Source organism: Phalacrocorax aristotelis, chromosome 17, assembly GCF_949628215.1.
Source record: "Phalacrocorax aristotelis chromosome 17, bGulAri2.1, whole genome shotgun sequence".
Classification (NCBI taxonomy): Eukaryota; Metazoa; Chordata; class Aves; order Suliformes; family Phalacrocoracidae; genus Phalacrocorax; species Phalacrocorax aristotelis.
The window spans coordinates 2,592,780-2,614,878 of record NC_134292.1 but is presented as its reverse complement, the minus strand read 5'-3'; the positions used below and the strand labels follow the sequence as shown (position 1 = coordinate 2,614,878).

At 48.5% G+C, this 22,099-nt stretch overlaps 1 protein-coding gene across 12 annotated transcripts in view; it reads right to left on the bottom strand.

Annotated features, from left to right (window-relative positions):
- LOC142065819 (histone-lysine N-methyltransferase EHMT1-like) overlaps window positions 1-22,099 on the bottom strand; it is a 124,103-nt gene that overhangs the window by 56,373 nt on the left and 45,631 nt on the right. For 9 of the 12 annotated variants that reach the window (XM_075112486.1, XM_075112484.1, XM_075112493.1 and 6 more), the window contains one exon: window positions 7,126-7,213. In XM_075112486.1, the coding sequence (XP_074968587.1) occupies window positions 7,126-7,213 (88 nt within the window). Of the gene's footprint in view, window positions 1-7,125; window positions 7,214-13,298; window positions 13,483-17,192; window positions 17,274-22,099 lie in introns of those variants that run through there. The other 3 variants (XM_075112482.1, XM_075112485.1, XM_075112487.1) reach the window with 2 other exon arrangements.

Here is a 22,099-nt window from a genome sequence, read left to right as displayed (position 1 = left end):
ACCTCTGCAGAGACTGAAGGCAATGAGTAGCCACCAGAAACTTTCCATATGCCAGCAGCCAGATGATCGGCTCAAAACTCTGTATTACTTCGAGAACGCTCTGAAGAAAATAAAGTCTTAAATACATTTTTTAAAGTCTGAACTCACTGGTCAGTGAGACAAAATAAGAAAAATATGCAAGTATTATGAGCCCTTATAGTCCAGGTCAAAATACACTCATCACTAGGTCTGAGACAAAAAAAAAAAAAAAACAAGAAAGAAGAAGAAGAAAGGAAGAACCTACAAGCGAATGCACTATTATCTGATCTGGAACTTTTACACATTTTTCTGAATATCTTGGTGCCGAGCACTGGTAGACACGAGACACCCAACTGCCCATGTCTTGCACAAAATTTTCCAAGCGAGTGCTGCCAGAAGAGAGCACAGGGCAGCTCTGTGCCTTCAGCAGAGCCACGAGGCTTCAGCTGCTGCAAGAGAAACATCAAACTCTGAACTAAGCAAAGATGGAGCTTAGATGAAAAGCACAAGATTATGAATGGCAGTACAAGTAAGTGCTGCATAAATTTGTATTTCTATATACACACATTTCACAGATTTTTTCACCTTAAGCACTTTGCAGATCATCTTTAAAACACCACAGATACCACAGACATTTATTCAATACCCAGCTGTCCTGCTGGATAAACTTCTAAAAGCGAGAAACGCACCTGCTTATAATCCTTGTGTTATAACAGTTTCCCCCCACTTCCTCCTCAAAGTAAAAAAAAAAAAAAAAAAAAAAAAGAAAATTGTAATGCAGAAAGAAGCCCAGCTGACATCAAAAAAGATGACAAAGAGATGGGGACTAAAACCATACAGACTAGGGAGAACTGGTGGCTAGAGATCCTGCATCCATTGGAAGGGAAAGCACCACCTCTATTGTTCAAGCCAAAAAGCAGAGCATTTTGAAGCCAAGACATGAAGAGAATTAAGTGTTTCAGGCCAAAGTTCCTCCCTGAGGCAAGTTATTGATGGTCTCTTTCCCCCCCCACCCTTTTAAACCCATGAAGGTGGGTGATATCCACCCAATAGCCCAGCCCTGTATTTTCCCAAGCGTAAATGCCACTCCTGCCAGTGCCCTGGAGCACTGTCACCCTGTGACAGTGTCACTGCTTCCCACCTCCCGTCAGACACACAGAGTCAAAATAGGACAAGAAAAGTGAAAAATAAAAGAATAAACAAGAACGACTTCTGCTGTTAATGTTCAATACTGAGATTATACTGAGGTCAGGTAAATGGGGTTCGCATCTCGCCCTCGGATTGCCTGTGAATACCAGCAGTGACTCAAAGCACTTTAACAACCTGCGTGAAATTAATTCATTCCTTTGCCATGGGATGGAGTCCATGGTGTTACAGCACCGGCCACAAGGCCACGAGCCCTATCATGACTGCAGGATGCTCCTGCTCTGGGGCTGCCGGGCTCCGAGCGCGTTTCCTCTGCTGCAGCCTGTCTGCCGCAGGGCACAGCCTCCCTGGAGCAGGGGTCTTGAACTCGGGCAGCACCTGGGTGCACATCTAAGTGAATATCTAAAATACCTAAGGACCATTTTGCTCTGTCTGGTCTCCTGGCTGCCTGTGTCAGCAGGGGATCCCAGTGCTGAGTACAGTGAGGCAAGGAGATTATTCTCTTTCTCCTTTAAAGTAGCCATCTCTGCACCTGGGAATGCAAAGGTTGCAGCTGCTCAGTGGAAAGTAGCACTTTCCTCACTCAGGGCAGCTTCCTATCTGCAACAGAAGAGAGAAAAAGAAACAAAAAGAAATAGAAAAAAAGGCCCGGCCAGGAATTTAAAACCCTGACACTCTGTAAAAGAGTTTTATATTTATTTGAGAGCAGAGTGGCTGTGCATGCCCCATCCAACACTATGCTCCAGCACTGCTGCTCTTGTAAAACAGCTGCCTTGGGTGAAGTCTCAGAAACGCCGAGGCTAACGGAGACCTTCGTTACCAGCTCCCCTTCCTGCTCCTTCGTGCTGCTGCTTTAGTGGAACTTTCCATCTCTGGGGCTGAGGAATCAGAAAAAGAGTGGTTTGCCTTGAAAGGTCAAGCAAGATGCAGCACGGCATTAGGAGCTATGTACATTAGCAGGAGAACTGAAATCCCTTGCAGTTCTTGCAAAGAAACCACTTTTTAATTAGTTTCTCTTTGAGTCAGACTAAAGACAATACGGGCTAATAAAACACGAGAGCAACTTTTTTCCACTCAAGTCTTCCATCTCCCTGCCCCGTTCCCCTCCCTGTCAAAGGAAAAGATGGACCTAAACTCACACCCACATGTAAAACTGAACCGGAACATTTCCCCACGGACAACAAAACAGTCTCATCCACAGCTTTTTTCTATCTGTATTGAGCACTTCTACACAGAACGGGACACTGAGTCTAATGAGCAACTTACGCTTTACACAGGCTGGGACTCAACCCCAGAACTGGAAATGAAAGTGCTGGGAACACACAAAGATCTGGTTCCTACAGATATATGTTAAATTTATAGCTCAATTATTTCTCTTTATTAGTGCCAGCACGAAGCCAGAAGAAGACATCCCAGCTGGTAACAACAGTGCATTTCTGCAATGCCTTCTGCTCGAGGAACAAAGAACAAAACACCACTGCTGCCCACCCAAGAACCCCCTACCTCCAGGCACCCACAACACGTCTCCTGGAGAAGCAGGTACCGAGCTGTCACAAATGACAGGCTGCACACTGAGGACAACCAAGAAAGGTGATGCACTGCCTCAAAACAGCAGATTATAAACTGGGGCAGCTCAGCTATTGCCCTACTGGAGCATGAGCCTTCCGTGCAACAGATCTTCATGGCGATCTCCAACACGATGATCTTCATCAGTGGTGGAGCCAGGCAGCAGTTGCAGGCATTACTGCAGTAGTGCCAATGTGCCTTGTTTGGGGGATAGACCCCTAAATCTTAATCATGGCTGCAAGCTACCTGAATTTCTCGGCTCATCTTGGACACAGAGAAAGCACAAGTGTGTACATAGAGATGTAACTCATAAAAGACCATTCTCAGAGAGGCAGCCCCAGAGCTATGGTCCATGATAACACAGTCCAAATGGAGATCTGATACTGATCTCAGTATCAGTACCCCCCTGAGTCAAGGGGGAGTAAAAAGAGGGAAAACCAGTAACTTAAACTAAGTCTTTAGCCCAAACAGCACTTTTAGTCAGTCTTTGGATCTGCAAGTTCAAGCCTCTGAAAGTTTTAGATCCCAGGTTCAGTACTGACAGATAAACTGCCAAGGGGATTTTCCCAAAGGGAACATAATCCAGAACAGATCTGGTCTTACGTTGCAGACCACGGCTCCCATCAAACACACTATCAGTCTGCTGCAGCAGCTCAGCCTAAACTAGAACCCGGAAGAACCAGAAGACTTGTGCAGATTACCATTCCCCCACATCGTACAATGGTTTGGGTTGAGAGGGACCTTTAGAGGCCATCTAGTCCGACCCCCCTGCAGTGAGCAGGGGCATCTGCAACTAGATCAGGTTCCTCAGGTCCCCGTCCAACCTGGCCTTGAATATTTTCAGGGATGGGGCCTCCACAACCTCTCTGGGTAACCTGTTCCAGTCCTTCACCACCCTCACTGTAAAAAATTTCTTCCTTATATCCAGTCTAAATCTACCCTTCTTTAGTATGAAACCGTCACCCCTTGTCCTGTCACAACAGGCCTTGCTTATGAGGTCGCCCTCATCTTTTTTATAATCCACCTTTAAGCACTGAAAGGCCGCAATAAGGTCTCCCCGCAGCCTTCTCTTCCCCAGGCCGAACAACCCCAGCTCTCCCAGCCCGGCCTCGTAGCAGAGGGGCTCCAGCCCTCGGGTCATTTCTGTGGCCTCCTCTGGACCCGCTCCAACAGCTCCATGCCCTTGTGCTGGGGGCTCCAGAGCTGGACGTGGCGCTGCAGGGGGGTCTCACCAGAGCAGAGCAGAGGGGCAGGACCCCCTCCCTCGCCCTGCTGCCCACACTGCTGGGGATGCAGCCCAGGGGACAGCTGGCTTTCTGGGCTGCGAGTGCACATTGTTGGCTCATGTCCAGCTTTTCATCCACCATCACCCCAAGGCCTTCTCTGCAGGGCTGCTCCCAATCCCTTCATCCCCCAGCCTGTGTTGGTATTGGGGGTTGCCCCGACCCAGGTGCAGGAGCTTGCACTTGGCCTTGTTGAACCTCATGAGGTTCTCACAGGCCCACCCCTCCAGCTTGCCCAGGTCTCTCTTTCAATGACATTCCGTCCCTCAGGCGTGTCAACCGCACCGCTCAGCTTGGTGTCACCTGCAAACTTGCTGAAGGTGCACTTGATCCTGCTGTCTATGTCATCAGTGAAGACATTAGAGAGTACTGGTCCCATCCTCCTCACTGAAGGAAAATGACTCTTCAAGCAAACTTAGAGATAGAAATCTCAGACTTCAGGGTGCTTTCGCAGTCCACGCATACCCAGCTCCATATGTTGCCACCCCTCCCTGAGTCAGGAAACAGGGCTCAAAGAAACTATTTCAGGACGTCTTGCAAGTGTGCTGTAATGTTTTCATGTTCACGCAACACTCAAAAATGTAAAGCCTTTGCCAATGCTAAACACTGTTATTACCAGACTTCACGGACTTTAACTAATTGAACTCCTGTGACGATCACAGCTGGGTAACAAAGGTCAGCGAAGAACAACACATAAAGCACAACAATCACGCAAACCATTGTCTTTTACACACGTGGTATGCTTGGGAAAAGAAGGGTACAATCTGAACATTACCACAAGAATGGAGACTATGCAGTTCACATTTTAAGGTCCTTCTTTTCCAGGTAACAGAACTGGACAATAAGCTCAAGAGGTTCGAATTTGAGCAACTTGTGAAGCCTCAAGACTGTTCCCACACAGGGAGGGTTCTCAGCTTCCTTTTGCTACACAGCATTTGCTTTAAGTCAAAAATCAGTCATAGAATCATAGATTGACCTGAGTTGGAAGGGACCCACAAGGATCATCAAGTCCAGCTCCTATCCCTGATGGCATTGTCCAAATGCTTTTTGAATACCGTCAGGCTTGGTGTCATGACTGCCTCCCTGGGAGCCTGTTCCAGGGCTCCACCACCCCCAGGGGGGAGAACCTTCTCCTAATGCCCAGCCTAACCCTCCCCGGCACATCTCCCTGCCATTCCCTCGGGTCCTGGTTGGTCACCAGAGAGAAGAGACCAGCCCTGCCCCTCCTCCTCCCCTCATGAGGAAGCTTCAGACTGATGAGGTCTCCCCTCTGTCTCCTCTTCTCCAGGCTGAACAAACCAAGTGACTTTAGCCACTCCTTGCACTGTTTCTCCTCCAAACCCTTCACCAACTCCGTGGCCTCCTCTGGACACTCTCCAGTAGCTTTGTATCCTTAGTGTACTGTGGCACCCAAAAGAGCACACAGCACTCGAGGTGAGGCTGCCTCAGCACGGAGCAGAGCAGGACAATCCCCTCCCTCACCTGGCTGCAATGCAGGGCTCGATGCCCCCCCAGGGCATGGTTTGTCCTCTTGGCTGCCAGGACACACTGTTGGCTCATGCTCAACTTGCCATCGACCAGAACCCCCAGGTCCCTGCAGAGCTGCTCTCCAGCCCCTCGTTCCCCGGTGTGTCTGTACATCCAGGGTTGCCGTGCCCAAGGTGTAAAATCCGGCACTTGCTCTTGTTAAACTTCATACGGTTGGTGAATGCCCAGCTCTCCAGCCTGCCCAGATCCCTCTGCAGGGCCTCTCTGCCCTCGAGAGTGTCAACAGCTCCTCCCAACTTTGTGTCGTCAGCAAACTTAATTAGTATTCCTTCAAGTCAAGACATAAAAGGGGCAGAAATCTATTCTCTTTCCACCCTCCTTCTAGATTTTACCTCCATAGATTCTTGACACTTACCTTAAGATCAACCAAGAGCTAAATAAACTTAGCTTTATATCCTGAGTCAAACAAGACAAGGGATCAAAGCGAGAGTCTCCTCCCAGAGCAACGTGACCTCCCACTGACATCTCAGACTTCGTCTCTGCTCTGACCAGACCAGAGGTCCATATGCAACCGGCGTCAGCAGCAGCACTCACAAGCTCCCAGTTAATATGCAACACCGTGGCCACATCTGATGCAGTATTCAATATTTTGCCTGTTCTGAGCTTTACTTTCTAGCTACAGCAGCTTGACAAAACATTATGCTAGACATGAGAAAGAAAAAGCAATGCTGTACTCACACACATCTGAATTAAATCCAAAATCTTGTTTCTAGCTAAGACTAGGTATTTTGATGGGGCCAGTTCAGTACTTTTCTAATGCTCTATTATGGAAAGGAGAAAAAATACACCAAATCCCTGCAGAGCTATCAGAAGTAACGAGTCAAGAAATAATAAAGCCATGGAAAGAAAGGCAGGGAGGGAGATAAAGGGTGGTGGGTTGGGGGTTCTTTTTTTCTCCTAATCCCACTGACACATTTATTAAACCCTCAGATTTGTGTGTATGCAACTCACAGACAACCATGCAGGAAAGACTTTGTCAAATAAGCATGTGCACTGCATCCTGCAAAGTAAAAGCAAGCAGAAATAACACAGAAGCCACAAAGCATCCCAGAACGGCATGAGGTGTGGAGTGCCTAACCCCACCAGCCAACCTGCAGCGATCGGTGCCTGCTCTGGAGCGACAGAGAAACTCACAGGAAAACAGAAAGTTAACTTTAATAGAGGGAGGAAAAGGGTTAGGTCATCATGTGGTGGGGATCAGAGTTCAGTTAAAACCAGTCACACAGAGGAGGTTCAAAGAACTCCTTTGCGCTTCACAGCCACACCAAAGCAGAACTGAAAATAAGATATAATTCTTTAGGTGGGTGGAGATGGATGGACTGAAAAGCAAATTTGCATCTTCTGGGGAAGAGGCCTGCTCAGAATAAACACAGGAGGAGAACAGAGCCATTCTGTTACGATCTCCAGAGGTCCCTTCCAGCCCCTATCATTCTGTGATTCTGTTCATGGGAGCACACCTGAGACACTCGGGGGATAAGAGCACATCTCCGAGCGCCCAGTTTTGTTCCCATCACGTGCCAACCTCACAAGCAAGGTCTGGCACTCAACCGAGGCAGGTGCTCACCTTCCTCTTTGTTGTTGGTGATATCTTTCAGCAGCTCAGTCTTCATGCAGGCGTCTTTCCTTGTCTCTCCCTTACTCAGCACTGTTCGCTAGGGGTAGGAAGAGACGGGATGGGGCGGAAAAAGAAAAAAAAAGAAATATCACGGTTTAGCTCAACGTTCATACACATGCTGCATTTAAGACAAGAGACAATCATGGACACATCCTGTTTACATCACAGGCAAACCTCGTTCTGCAAAGTAACGCTGCCAGGAAACTGCCACCAAGGCACAGGTCAAAGATAAAAACCGGCAAGGCTTGATCCAGCTGACAGCCCATCTCGGCCAAGAAGCAGACGGGCTTCGAGCTGCACCCAGGGCTGAGACCTCACAGGTCTGTGGTTAAGATGCAGCCAGTTTTTCTGAGTGTAACGTGCTTGGGAATCCAGCTGAGTATGTCTGTACAAGCATGGATTAAAATGGTCATGAAAGGCACCTCAAGGAGGTAACACTTATTCTCTCAAATCTTCTTAGGTTTTGGGTGGGGGAAGGCAGCTCTATCAAACTTCTCATTACACATCATTTATCCACATTTACAGCCCAAGTATGCTTTTGGTGGTGTTGGTTTTTTTTGTAGCTCATTCAAATGTAACATGAAATGCAAACCATCAGTGAGCTACAGCTTACTCATGATTCACAACATCCATGTTTATTCAAGTTAATGAGCTCTATTTTTAATGCTACAGAAAATAATTATTTTCCCCCTCTCTTTTTTTTATCTTTTTGTAAAAAGCAAACACCTGCTCAGCTCCTCTGCCTTTCACACACCCAGAGTCATGTTGCTGTATCAGGTTTGCAACCTTAATACCGTCTCTTTCTCTTTCTTTTTTTTTTTTAAATGGCAAGACAAAACAAAAAAAGCTATCAAAACAAAAAGAAAAAGGTATTTAAAAACCCCAAACACACAAGAGAAGGGGTCCTTTGACACAGCTCTGTGTTTAAGGAGACAAGCTGGTCTGAAAGGGAAAGATGGCGACTGCCTTGCAAAGCTGCTGTGTGAGCAGGGAGGCAGCGACGTCCGCCTTCGGGGCCGGCGTCAGGCCGGGTGAAGGGTTCACCACACGCTGCCTGTGTCGCAGGAGAAGAATAAGCCCAGGTCAAGCCAACTGTTGTAGGCCAGCACAGAGCAGATGGTGCCTGCAGCCATGCAAATGACAAGGTTTAAAGCACGTTGAATGATAAAGAACAAGAAAAAAAAAACAACCTGCCCATCTCCCATAAAGCAAGCAAAAGAGATAAGACGCACACATGCAGCCCGGCATATCAGCTCCAAAACCATGCCCAGCAGCAGCCTGCCCTTCCCCACATCCGTTTCTGTCCAAAGCTAGCACCGGAGATGAGCTTTGGTGCTGCTATCACCAGCCACCCTGTGATTTTTGTTTCCATGTGAACCCAGCTGCAATGCCAGGTGCCGGTAGGTACTGCAGCGCGGGGTCTTCCTCCACCCCGATTTCAGCAGCCCCCTGCCCCATGCAGCTAGGGAGGGCTCATCCAGCACCAGGTCCCTGCCCCTCGGTGCCTGCGGGACCACCCTGCCCTGCACCTAAATGCCACTATCTGCAAAGCGACAAGGAGCTGATGGGAAGGAGGAAACTCCAGGGAACACTAGCTGGGCACAGGTTCTTGGGAAAGCCTCCACCGCCTGCCAGGTCCACCCGCGCCTCGGAGCTAAGGGCACCTTCAAGGATCGCTCCTCTAGTGAGGAGCAAGGTGGCTGTGGGTGGCTGTCTGCCCCCAAGCAGAAGAAAACACGGCCAGGACTAGATGCTCTCAGCAAGAGGGAACTTGAGCCCCAAGTGCACACCACCTTCAAATTTTCAGACACAGACCAAAAAGCAAGATGTAAGTGTTTGAAACATCAGCTCAGCCAACCGATCAGATAGCCCGAAACAGAACATTCCTCCAGCAGACTCTGGCCAACAGCTTCCATCAATAAACGATCATAAAAACACAGCCGAAAGTTTGAACACAGATCAGCGCTTTTTTTTTTTTAAATTTATTTGCTAAGCCAGTAATATATATCCTTGTTGCAAATATCTGCTTCTAAACCCTACCTGTCCTCTAGCCAGACTTCTTGTAAACTGGGAATAACTTCGTTTTTCTCATGGACTTACCCTGCTGCAAGGCTAATGCAAAGAGAATTGCAGAGAGCCAGGGCTCAAGCGCAGCCCCATAGCTCCCACCCATGGGAAGGGGCACCCAGGCCCTCACCACAGACACTGGCAGCAAATAAAGAACCTCAGTCTGTCTAACAGGGACCAGCTTGTTTTCCCAACCTTTATTCCAACAAGGAAAGGTCTTGATATTTCTGCTATTAAATCGACTCATGCTGGAAGCCCCAGGATTTCCAGCAGGTCATTCTTAGCCATTCCATTCTAAGATTTTTTTCACTTTATAAGCAGTACCCCACTCCACAAACCATCGACACTATCCCTTCCCACAGAGGCATTGCTGTGGCTCAGCCCATGATGCCCGAAGAAAAGCCACTGCAGGAACCCTGGAGTCAAATCAACCCTCGAGCTAACAACCACCCTCCCTCCTTGCCGCAGTTACCAGGAGCTCTGGGGTGCCCCAGGTCCTGGCCAGCAGCAGGAGCTCTCAAAGCAGAATTTCCAGTGCCAAGAGAGGCCAGAGAGAAACCATCACTTTTTTTCCTGAGAGAGTAACAAAAAGCTGGGTGCCAATGCAAGGCTAACCGAGGTGGCACCTGACAGGCTCTCCTGGTCCTCATCTCAGAGACACATCCCTTGCTAGCAGCGGCGGCAGCTTTACAACTTCCATGCCTTGTTCTGAAACAAACAAAACTCAGCATCAAAGTAGAAAATAAAATATTTTTTAAAAAAGCCAACTGTGATTTTTGAAGCATTTTGATCAACAGGAAGCTACAGGAAACCCCTGCAAAGTGCTCGAAGCCTCTTCCCCCCAGGCCAGCGCTCTCCCCACCTTGCTCCATCACCACCCGGCAGATGCACCAGCACCGACGGGCACCTGATGGGCACCCACCGCCAGCCGGGCAGCGCTGCCCATTCATTCCCACCGGCCCACGGCTCCACCCAGCCAACTCAGCAGCAACTTCACCGCAAGTGTCAATACCTCCATTTTTTTGTGTGTGTTGGGTTTTTTTTTTCCCCCCTCCCCTCCCTTAAATTCAGAGCAAACTTCCCTTTCTGCTCACTCTCCCCATGCCCCAATCCGTCGGCTCCTGATTGGCAGGGAAATCCTATACCCACCCTCCCCGCCGAGAAATGTCTGCTCTTGCAGCAGTCCCAACAAAAGCCAACTGCCAAGCTCAGGCTGCTTCACAATAAAAGTCTCACTCTCTCCATTTTCTTTTTCCTCCTTCCCCCCTTTCCCGCAACCGTTCGCCTCCATTCCTTCGCCGACTCCAGACTGATTATTAACCTTCCATGGCTGGAGAGCCTCCATAAAGAGTACACGCCACCAGCAATGAAGCATTATCCTCCCAAACCCCTTTTATTTTTAGGTTTCAAGGGGAAGAAAAAGTGATTGCATCTTAAGAAAGACTGATTAGGTCTTTGAAAGGGCTTTAAAAGCCATGAGTATCCAAGCAGAGGAGCTAGTGCTGGTTTAGTTTTTCCTCTCCACCTCTGTTTACGAGACAACACGCTTCCTCTCCTCTGCGAGGTCTCTGGAGGGGATGGAAGACAGGTCAGACCAGCCAAGGAAAGGCTCTGCAGCATTTCTAGACGACGACTAGAAACTACAGTGGTGCCTTTAAAACAAAAAAAAAAGCCCACAAAAAAAAAAAAAAAACCAAAAAAAAAAAAAAGAGCAAAGCTGGGAAACACAGAAAGCTTTCTCAGCCTCCTCCTTGGCATTTTCATCAGCCATCGGGGTGCCCTTCGCAAAGGTCCAAACAGGTTTTATAGGCAAAGACAATACATGCACAGCAAAACTCCAACATATTGCAGCTTACCAAGCCCAAGAGACCAGTGAGTTACATCATGAACCAGAGCTCTCTCCATGCAGACCAGGAAGGAGCGGAGGTTGATGTGCTAAGATGTCTACCTTCACCAGGGTCTTTTTTTTTTTTTTTTTGTCTTAAAAATCAGCTGTCTAGGAACCTGAGGTTTTGCAGCAGCATTATTCTGATCAGAGCCATGCAGCTAAAGCAGGTCGATCTGAAAGAAGGCTGGGAGCAGGAGGACCCCTCTGAAACTCTGCTTGTTCCCGTTTGGGGCAGTGGCTGCACCAACACATCTGCCTGCAGAGCCGGTGGGACGGGCAGGACTGATCCTGCCCGGCCTGCGAAGACGCCAGCCAGGAGGTCCACACTCAGTGGACACCGAGCCCTCAGAGCTGACACCAGCGGGCCCTGCTCCCCACGAGCAGTTGGAGCATGCACCCCAACGCCAGCTCCCCAGCGGAGTCGGGACTCAGGCAAAGCTCTTGCCAGCCCTTCAGCAGGGCAGGATTTCACCTCCTGTGCAAGGCAGCGGCGAGGTCTGCAATACATACTGTAGCAAGGCAGAGAGGCAAAGCTCTCAATAAATGATGCAACCCCAGCAGCAGCAGATTCTCACTCATATTTTTCCTCCCTTTTTCTCCTGGAAAAAAAAAAAAAACCAACCAAAAAAAAACCAAAAGCACAACCCAAACCAACTTGCTCATAATAACCTTTGCCTTAAAGAGAAGACAAACATTTTGTAGTTAATTATATAGGAAGTAATGATTAAGAAAATTCTTGGAGAGAGAGAGAGTGCTTCTTTTGTAGGCACATGAAGGCTGCTCATCTCAGAGCTCAGCGCTGCTCAGGTCCTGCTGTGCACTGGCAAGGTCTGGGATCACTGCTCGTGGGGACACTGACCACGGGCCTGTCATTAGAAGCAGCACAAGCATTTGATCTGGAGAGGGAAGGAAATGTAACCACTAGCGTACCTGGCCTACAAAGCAGTTACCAGTCTCCAAGCTCCTTTTTTTAGGTTAAGGCCACTTCCTTATAAGCCTCGTGCAATCATGTGAACATGGAATTTTATCTGCAGCTCACAACAACTACTGCCCTCAGCCTGAAGTTTGTCCCCAAATCAAATTCTTTGGAATTCTTTTGTTTCCTGAATTCCTTTCACCCAGACTCTTCCTAAAAGAAAAGAAACATTTCCTTCTCTACCCCCATGTCCTCTCTTCTATTCCAGCCACACAAATCAACTCCCGAAACAGGGGGAAGGGTAGAAATGAGGCGCAAGCCCCTGCACGCAACAGCTGGGAACAATGAGACACGTGCATGAAACACAACAGGACTTAGAGTTACTTCTCGTAAGACAACGCAGTCCATGACGGCATGCAGGCTTCAGGCAAGGGGGGTCTGCAGAGCCCCTGGCCTCCTGTAAAGGGAAGAGCGATTTACCGGACAACAGCTCTAGCATGGACACATCTACACCTCCTCACCGCTTCCATGCTGGGAAGCATCGTATCCTTCTAGCTGTGTCCCAGTAGAGTTAATGCCAGTGCAACTTGTATGTGCAGGCAAGTGTAAATCCAGAGCAGACAAAGGCATCTCCTCCTTCCACGGGCTGAGGTTAGCAAGGAGTACAGCTGCTGCTTGCCTTCTCCTAGCACCCATTAGGGGAGGGGGGGAAGAAAACCCTAAAATGGAGACCAAGATTCATCACTATCGCTAGCAAAAGCAAACCAGCCATTTCAGAAACACCCAGTCCCCAGGAAGCCTTAGCCAAGATAAAACCATAGCACCAAGAGGAGCCTGGAGCAAGCAGGTGGCAGCAGCCTAGGGCAGGGGAGCCAGAAGGCAGCTCGCCCCCATCGACGGGGCTCAGGTACCTCTTCAGCCTCCATGCTCCTCTTCCTCCCACCCCCAAACCACCACAGCCAGCAGAGCAGCTCCCTCTCCCCCTGCCCATCCTGATGGCGCCCAGCCAAAGGGCCCATCGGGTTGGCAGAGGAGGGAAAGCCCCCCATGGGCTTCCCTTGGGACCTGGAGGGCCTCGCTCAGCCGCCCACACCACCTCCGCCTGGGTCACCTCCAGCCATCGAGAGGCCAGCAGCAAGACAGCGACACCTGCGAGCCTGGAAAGCGGACAGAGGGGGGGAAAGACAAAAAAATAATAATAAAACTTGCACCCTCGGGCCTGTCCCTCTAATAACTACAGCAAAACCTCACCAAGGCTTTACTCTCCTGGAGGGTGAGAAAGCGACACAGCGCTGCCCAGCACCCGAAGTCCTAGAGGTGGGAGATCCTCACACCCTCTCCTCCATGGCCTACAGGCTTCGTCCCCGGCGTGGGGCCTGTTTTTTCTGCTCTGTCATTAAGAGTGGAGCCTGGTCTTTTCCTTCAATCCCAAGAATTGCACTGAATTAGATCATCTTTCTCGGCTCACCTCCCCCTACAGGCAGCTCCCGAGCATGCTCAGCTCGGCCTGGCGCTGCCATTTCATAACGGCATTGTTTACAGACACACACTGACCTGCCATTTTTTGACAGGAGGAGAGGAACGAGCGTTTGCCTCCCGACCACTCGCAGCCCCCCAGCCCCTCGCAATAAAAATCCACTTTGGAGGAGGGAAATTGCAAACCCGTGGAAAGTAGCAGGCTGTGGGTTGTGGTGGTGGTTTTGTTGTTTTGGGTTTGTTTTTTTTTTTCCTTTTCCCTCCTTGATTTAGGTCAAAACCCACCTGTTTTGGAAGGAGAAGTTAACCCCTTTGGGGGTTGGGGGCAGTGGGGAGGAGAGGTCTTGCAGAGCTTGATGCAAAATGCCAGCCATGATTTTTAGCTTCTTCGAATCACAACCATGCTTTGATGTCACCTAAAAATATCATACCCAGCCCAGTCTGCCATCCTCCATCAAGCCTTCCTCTGTGAAAGAAAGGGTTGGAAATACGGTATTTCCCTTGAATAAACAAGTTGGCTTAGTCCCAGCGCATACAGTTTTCTCCTTTAAATGCAAACCAGAGTATTTTTGCAGGCACACAGGAAAATGAGGAGAGGAGGAGGGGAAAAGTTCCTCATTTAACACCAAGAGCTCCATGAAAAAAGCCTTGCAAGGTTGCTCCAACCACCTCTCTGTTCCAGTCCTCTCCCCACCCGTGCTGATCATACTTTACAGGTGAAAGCAGCTCTGACTTATGACGGAGAGAAAATGCCAGAAGAGCTGGATGTTTCCTCATCCTTGGAACAAGGACAAGTTGTGAAAAGCTTCCTTTGCAAGAAGCACTCTGCTGCTCCACACAGTATGGCAGCGTTGCAGGGAAGATGCTTGCATATCAGATCTTCTTAACCCCCACTGCCTCACCCCTTCACCAGGTCCACCAGCCTTCCCCCTTCTGATGGGGCCAGAAGGAAAAAGATAAATATGTTACCTGGATGGGGGAAGCAAGCTGTTATCTTGGATCCCAGGATATTTTTCTAAAAAGCTTGCTTTACATTTTTTCCCTCTGTTTTTTCATTCTTTTTTTAAGGATGCTTTCCAATTAGCTTGTACAGTTTGTGAGCTTCGCTCCTGCTGCTTTCCTGACTACTGTAAATCCTGGCAGGCAGTGCTGCCTGCTGCCCATCCTCCTCCTCTGCCCCCCTCCACGACCAACACCATCATACAGCAACGCCAGACATTTCCTCCTCCACCCAAGAGACCAAGGAGCTTACATAGGCACAGGAGGGACGGATCCCAGAGGGCCAAGGGAAACACAAGGGGACATAAGGGTCTTCTTTGCAAAGAGGGGTTGATGTCAAAACTCTTTAAATTTACAGGAGTTTAAAAGAACCGGCTGAAAATGGTAGTTAAGGGTTATAAATTCAAGATTCACTTCCAAATTACTGACAGTACATGTCACTGCAGGAACATATGGTCCTCCGAGCCTCGCGAGCGGGGAGCATACACTGCCAGAGCCCCAAGCCTTTCGGCTGAACCAAAAGCAAGGTAGCTCTCCTGCTGTGGCAGTTCCTCGACCACTTTCAGCTCTAGAAGTGGGAAAGGGAGAAGGAAAAACTTCAGGGAAAAGCAGCAAAAGAACAACAAAGAGGAACAGCAAGAATCAAGCCAGCCCTCCCCAAACCAGCTGGCCGGGAGGGTGAAGCTCCTTAAAACTCCTTGTTTACCTGAATAAAATAGCTCCCTGACATTGCACGAGATGCACACAATCCTCTTTCGTTAGGAGATGCACCGCACGGGAAAGGTCAGGGGAGCCAGGCTCCAGCGCTGGGAGGAGCCCCAGGATGACCGCCACAACCACAGCCCAAGCCCCCAGGCATCTCTGCTGCCAGGCCCAGGGTTTGTCTAACAGGGGCTGATCAGCAGAAAGTATGCCCCATTTGTGCTGCAGAGCCCAGTTCTGTACAAACGTGCTCTTGGGAAGAGGGGAAGAGCTTGTGCTGGAACTTAGAAGTCAGTTAAATACGTGAAGGGGAAAAAACCCAAGACCCCAAGGCCCCTGGTTTGGGGTTCTTAATCCCTGCTGAAAAGCAGCACAATGTCCAGACCTCGGGTTTCTGTTTTCCCTCCAAAGTAGGTCAGGCTTTTCTGTGTCTCTCTGCAGATGCTTTCAAAGGGCATCAGCCAGCAGGGACAGAGCATTAGGTGTTTTCGGCCGGCTGTCACACTGGTGTCATCGTGGTCACCACCACACAGGAGCACACAGTGCACACCTCAGCCTTCTTTTGGTTGCTTGTTTTCCCAGCCTTCACCAAACCCAAAGCGCATTTTTTCCCCTGGGTGGGAGCTGATCAGGCAGCACGTCAAGGCCTCTGCTCTTCACTGTTAAAAAGAAATCTTGTTTCTCTCCTCATGACTTCTTCTGATGACTTTTCCTTTAGCACACATCTTCTAGATGACGAACAATGAGTGTATTTATAGTCCAGTGAAGACACAATAGATATTTAGATTAGGTATCACAGACTGTCCTGTAAACTCCCTAATCTTTTAAATGCCATCGTCACATCTCACTCCTCGATTGAAAATCCAGTATCATGTCTGCATGGCAGCTTCAGGGGTCTCCCTCGAGACCAGCAAGCTTAGGCCAGTGTTTTGGCTGCTGGCAGGGGTGCCTAGACCCCCCCACAGCTCTGGGACCTTCAATGTCTGACCCAGGTCCCACCAAGGTCTGTGGCAGCCAACAGAGCTGTCTGCATGTAACATAAACGACAGCAAAAAAACCCAAGAGTGTGGCGGGGCCAGGGGTCTGCATTTTAGGCAACGTTTTAAATAAGCTACAGAGATGGGCCTCCTGCCATGAAATCAACCACGGATGTTTTGTTTTAATCAGCTGCTCCCTTGGATCACAAGCTACTGTTAAAAAAAAAAAAAAGAAAAAGAAAAGAAAAGAAAAGAAGAGAGAGGGGAGGAAGCCACCCCAAAATAAAAGGATTGTTTCTTCCTGGTAAAATAATGTTCACTCTTGCCTCCACCCAAAGAAGTGAGCTGTAGGCTTGCCTGATGCAAGCAGAGTCTGTCAAAGGAGACCTAGCGAGGAGGTGCCACGTGGGCACAGGCCCTCTCCTCCCCTTTGGAAGTTCACTCTTTGAGCAGCTCGGACACCCCAGGGTTTGCTCTTCTTGCTTACAAGAGCTGCAAGCAGGGAGGTTTCCTGGGAGAAACAAATTTTCCAGAAACTTCACACTTCAAAAGTTAAAAAAAAGGCACAAAAAAAATTCCCAAAACAGAAAACCACCAACCCCAAACAAGCCTCCCCACCCCAGAAGACAAATAAAGCACCACCCGGACGCGAGGAAACAAAGCCCGAGCCTTCCCGGAGCCAGACGACGTCGGATGCAGAAGTACCTGCAAGCCCATGGCACAACACAAGGCAACAATCATCATAGCACAGCCGAGCCTGGCCAGCCTCCTCCAGCCAGCTCCCCAGCGCGCCCCGCCTGCCCTCCCGCACGCGGGGCAGGAAAATAAATGTATATAGAAACAAATAAATAAATAACCCCCAGCCATGATTCCTCGAACTGTCTTCCTCCTCTCCGAGGCTTCTCCTTCCCCAGCAGGAGCCAGCCTGCCTGCGGCCAGGGCCGGCAGGGAGCTGCTCTTGGAGAGGCATGGGAGGTCGACCCTGCTGTACCTGCGGACATCTGTTGTCTTCTTCTGGTGAAGACTCAAAGAGTTGCATATTCCAGATCCTCATGAGCAGTGATTCAGTTTCTGCTCATGTGATAAAAGCTCCCTCTACAGAGTGAGCATGCCCAGAGGAGACCATTTCACTGCTCCCTCCAAGCTGCAGCCATTTCACAGAGAACCTGCCGGCTCCAGGGCGTCCATTGGAGCGCGATTATCCCGGGCATCCCGGGGACGCACCGGTAATGCAGATCATCTGTCAACTTTCTGACAGGGTGCCAGGCCTCAAAACTGATCGCTTGCCTGAAAAAAAAAAAAGCCTTTTAAACCATATAGTGAGGTGTTCTGTCTCAGTGGCCTTCAAGAGTAGCCCTTGCCCGCAGGAAAAGGAGAGGCAGGAGGCACAGTGAGGGATGCTGCGTGGCTTGGGAGCACTCCCGTGCCGATTTTATTCTGCTTAATGAAGCGCCCGACCTCTGAGCGCTGGGATGAAGGCACACGGGTTAAACTGGTTCAGTGTGCAGTGTCCAACTGCAAGTGCATTCGAGATCCAATCTGCTGAGCCGAAGGGGAGCTATTTTTCACTTTGGGGATTAATAAGACAACCTGACCTGGTACAACCAACCTTAAAAGGGTATCACAAACAGAGTCATTAAACAGAGGGGGGGGAATGGAATGAGGGGGGGAAAACCCTAATGAAGTGATAGTGCACTACTACTAGGTGCAGGAGCTCTAAGCTCAGCCTATGTCAAACCATATGATACAGCTGGCCCAGCCAGCAAGATAAAAGAAGAAATTTTAGCTTCAAAATAAAAGTAGTTTGTCTCTGTTCCACTTAACAATTAAGCATAAACTCTTGGCAACCTTCATGTCTGCTCAAGCTCCCAGTAAAACTGCTGGAGCAACTTGCATGAACATCTGTAAGCAGAAATCAGCTGGAAGGGATTCAAGTGCAAGAGTGGCATTTATCAGAGGCAGGAGCAGGAGGCTGCTGGAGCTGGGCAACAACGTGCTGGAGAACCTCCCACCCGAGCAGGGGGAGGGCGTCCGGCAAGCCCAGAGAAAAGGCCAGAAGGAAGAGGAAACTCAGAAATGGACTGTGTCACCACCCGCTTGTTCTTGGCCACAGAAAAAACAGTTTTCAAAAAAAACTGTAAGAGCACAGAAGATAGTTCTTTTTAAGAGTAGAAATTAAAATGAAGCCAAGCTGAGTGTAATGTGTTACAGTCGGCTGGGGGGGCAGGGAGCACCCTGCATTGTAGGGAGAAAAAAAGCCATCGAAATCCATAGTGAGGTTTTGAGGAGCCCATGGATTTTGTTTGCCTTACACCTTGCACCAAAAGCAGGCGTGCAAGTTCAGGGCTTCAGCACAAGCACGAAGCCATTGCCTGCTCTGCTCTATCCATCCTCTTCTCTCCTGCTGAGCAACATAGGAGCGTGTCCTGCCATTCCATTATCACAGGCTGGAAACATCAACAAGTCATATTTTCTCCAGCCCAAGCAGCTACTTCACCACCATGTCCAGGCATATTTGCAAAGCAGCAATAGTTAAAAGCAGCAGAAGAGCCTGCCACAGATCTGCCTCAGCTACGAGGACATGATTGTTCTCTCCACACTCTGGAGAAGTTTTACTACTAAACAGTTAAAACTCACAAGGCTAAATCAAGATGACTAAAACTGATAGAGAAGGAATACTTGAGGTGACAGTATAAAGCAAGGCTGTCACCCACTGGGGTTTTTTTAAATGTAAATTTTAAGTTTTAATATACAGAAAATTATATTTTCCTTGCCTTTCTATCAGTCACTGAGAGATGCAGAGGCAACTCATTTAAGACAAACTCGAAAATTCTCAGACAAAAGCAACAAAACCAACTACACAGACAGAAGTTGCATTGTCCACAGCATCAAAAGATTACTGTAGTTCAAACCAAAGATGGCTTTAAAACAGTTGACGCGTTGCCCTTCCTTGCAGCATGAAATTACCAAGCTTGCATTAAAAACACAGAAATAAAACAAAGATATTAACAAACATCATGTCAATGAACTACCACAGTCAACATCCCCTTTCAGAGATAAAATAACGATGGATAACCACGCCGCAGCCCCAGCCTTCCTCCACATGCAGAAGGGCAGCATTCCCCGCTGCAGCTCAACACTAGAAATGTTTTTACTGCTGAGGTTAAATATATACTGAGAGCAGAAGCTACCAGAGGCTTTTCACATCTCACAGTCATCCTCAAAAGCACTAAACACTGTTTAAAAAAAAAAAAAAAAAGCAAAGCTGATCAGAGTATTGCAGATGCTTCAACAACCAACTTGAGCAAAGCGATCAATCGGCATCATACCAGCACCTCTGCACAGCACCGCGTTCGCAGGGAATGCTCTGCATGCTCTGCGCTGGTTAATAAGACCTTAAATTTATGCCATCCGAAAGGACAAAGAAGTTTCCAGACCACCACAGCGTTGCCCAGCCTGGCACGGCCACCCAGGGCCCAGGCAGGGTCTGTTGGTTGTCGGGGCGTTGCCTTCTGCCCTGGGACCCCCAGAACCCCCATCTCCCCGATTTAGCAGAGGCTGTGTGCTGCATATGCACAGGCTCTTTTCTAACCAGCTCGTCAGAGGCCCATCTCCAGGCTGGCCAAGGAAGCGGTTTTTTCTAATCATGTAGGATAAGAACAAGTCTGTGCCTCATGAAACTTTCTTCAACCCGAACACTCTCCAACGATTTCCCCACCAAGCCGGTATGGGACAGCATCGCGCTCCCCTTTCAAAACACCTTCTACCAGCTACAAAACTACAATACACCAAGGCTCTCTGGCCTCTGTTCCCTGATTCAGGGCTCAAATATCCCTTTCAGAAATCTCACATTTTCAGAAGGAAGGCAGCAGCACAACCTCCCTTCACAAAGGACACCGGGCTCCTCAGGGCTTTTGCTTAATTACACCATTACGTACAGCATTTTCACAGCTCCCTCGCAGAGGAGGCACAAGTGGGAGGCAAGGGGAGATTTTTCTTTCTATATGAAGAACACTGTTTAGCTCTGCAAAATGCAGGGAGGGTTCCTTATTTCCATCAGGCTACTCTCCTCCCAGACCCTCCAGTCGCTCAAACCTGAAGCTCCCTTTCAGCCTTCTCGGAAGCGATCCCAAAAGCACAACGAGCTGAAGGGACTTTGGATACAAGGTGAGTATTTCTGCTGGCATCCCGATTCGCTTCTGCACTGCTATCAACTGCTCCCAGGCTCTGCCACAAGCTGTAAAAATGCCTCCTTCCCTCCGCAGCCATTATGCCCAGCATTTCCCAACAAGAACACCCATTCCCAGGACACACTGAGTGTCCTCAGCATCCTCTGAGGGAGCCCAAATGTCCACCTCCAGGCTCAGGTAGCAGCCTTGAAGAAGCAGGCAGTCACTAATGCACAATTCCGGAATCACAGCTTTCTCTACCTTTCAAAACCTGTTTTTTGCCCCCCAAAGTGTCCAAGCCCTCTCTCCCTCTCTTTTCCCAGCAAAGTTGAAAACTGCTTTACTTAATAGGAAACATGAAATGTTCCCTGGGATGCTGCACTGAGTACACAAGACACACTAAGAAGAAGAAAAAAAAAGAAAAAAGAAAGAACAAAAAAAAATATGCTGTTGCAACAGATGTTGAGATGTAAGCTCTCTGGGAGATGTTGCTATGTTTTGATAAGAGTATGCGTTGAGTATTTCATTTACAGGGCAATCCTAGAACTTTATTTAGAAGCATATTGGCCAGACAGCTGTAATTTAGAACATACTGTATTCCTAACAGTTCCCAATTATAAACTCCTTCAGCTTTAACTTATAGTAACCACGGCTCCTTCTTTTTTGGAAATCTAAAAACACCATTTCTCCCCTTCATTCAGCTATTACATATAAAGAGCTTCTAACGTACAAACGCAGCCTTGCTCAGGAAGGGTCCTAAATACAGCATCCCTTGCAGTCCCATCTCAGCAACAGTAAGCAAGCTCATTGCTTTAACCACACTCACCGTTTGCTCCACAGAGAAATGTTTTATTGTTTTATTTGGGGGACAGTAGATGGGGTGGGAATCAGACCTGTATCAGTACAAAGCCATCCTGCCCATTAGTAGTCTTCTGCCAGCAAAGCCGGCTGTAAAAATGGCTGCTCACATTCAATCTCGCTTCTGCTGCAACCTTGACTGTAACACTGGAGCTCAGGTGTAGATCCTGCCGATGAGCCTCACGTGTTCAACGTGTCCCTGTTCTTTGACCTCACACCTATTTTTTTGAAGGATTAGGGCATTCACATGAAAATAAGCAAGTTCTTCACTGGAGAAGAATCAGTGCTTCATGATGCTTTATCTCTCTCCCCAAATCATGAACTCGCCTATGAAATATTGTAGTTGATGGCCCTACAAGCAATTCCGCTGACATAAATTTCTGCAAGGAACAGAAGGAGCAGATGAACTCTTTAAAAACAAAGCTCCAGCCTTCATGCAAATATCACTAGTTAAGACGAGCAGAGAAATAAAGCAAGCATGATGTGTATACAGAATTGGCTCTAAAGAGGCTGCTTTTCAGCAACTGCCATAAGGTGGCAGTGGGTCTTTAAGGCTACCTTACACCTTTCACACAAGCACAATAGGAAATTATCACACGAGTGGTTTTCCAGCATCTGAAACTGTTTAAGCCAAATCTCCTCATCAAGGGAGCCAGACCATACATGAAAACTTGGAGCTGAGATCACCTCAATGCCAGAGTTGCACAAGGAGAAAATGCCACCAGGACCAATTCTGAAAAGCCATAAACGCAGTCCCCATCTGAGCCAAAGAAAATCAAAACCTTTTCCTTTCAGTGTACAATTACAATGCCGTTTATTTTACATAAACGCTTTTCTTTGTGCATTCATCCAACAACAAACAAGCCAGCGT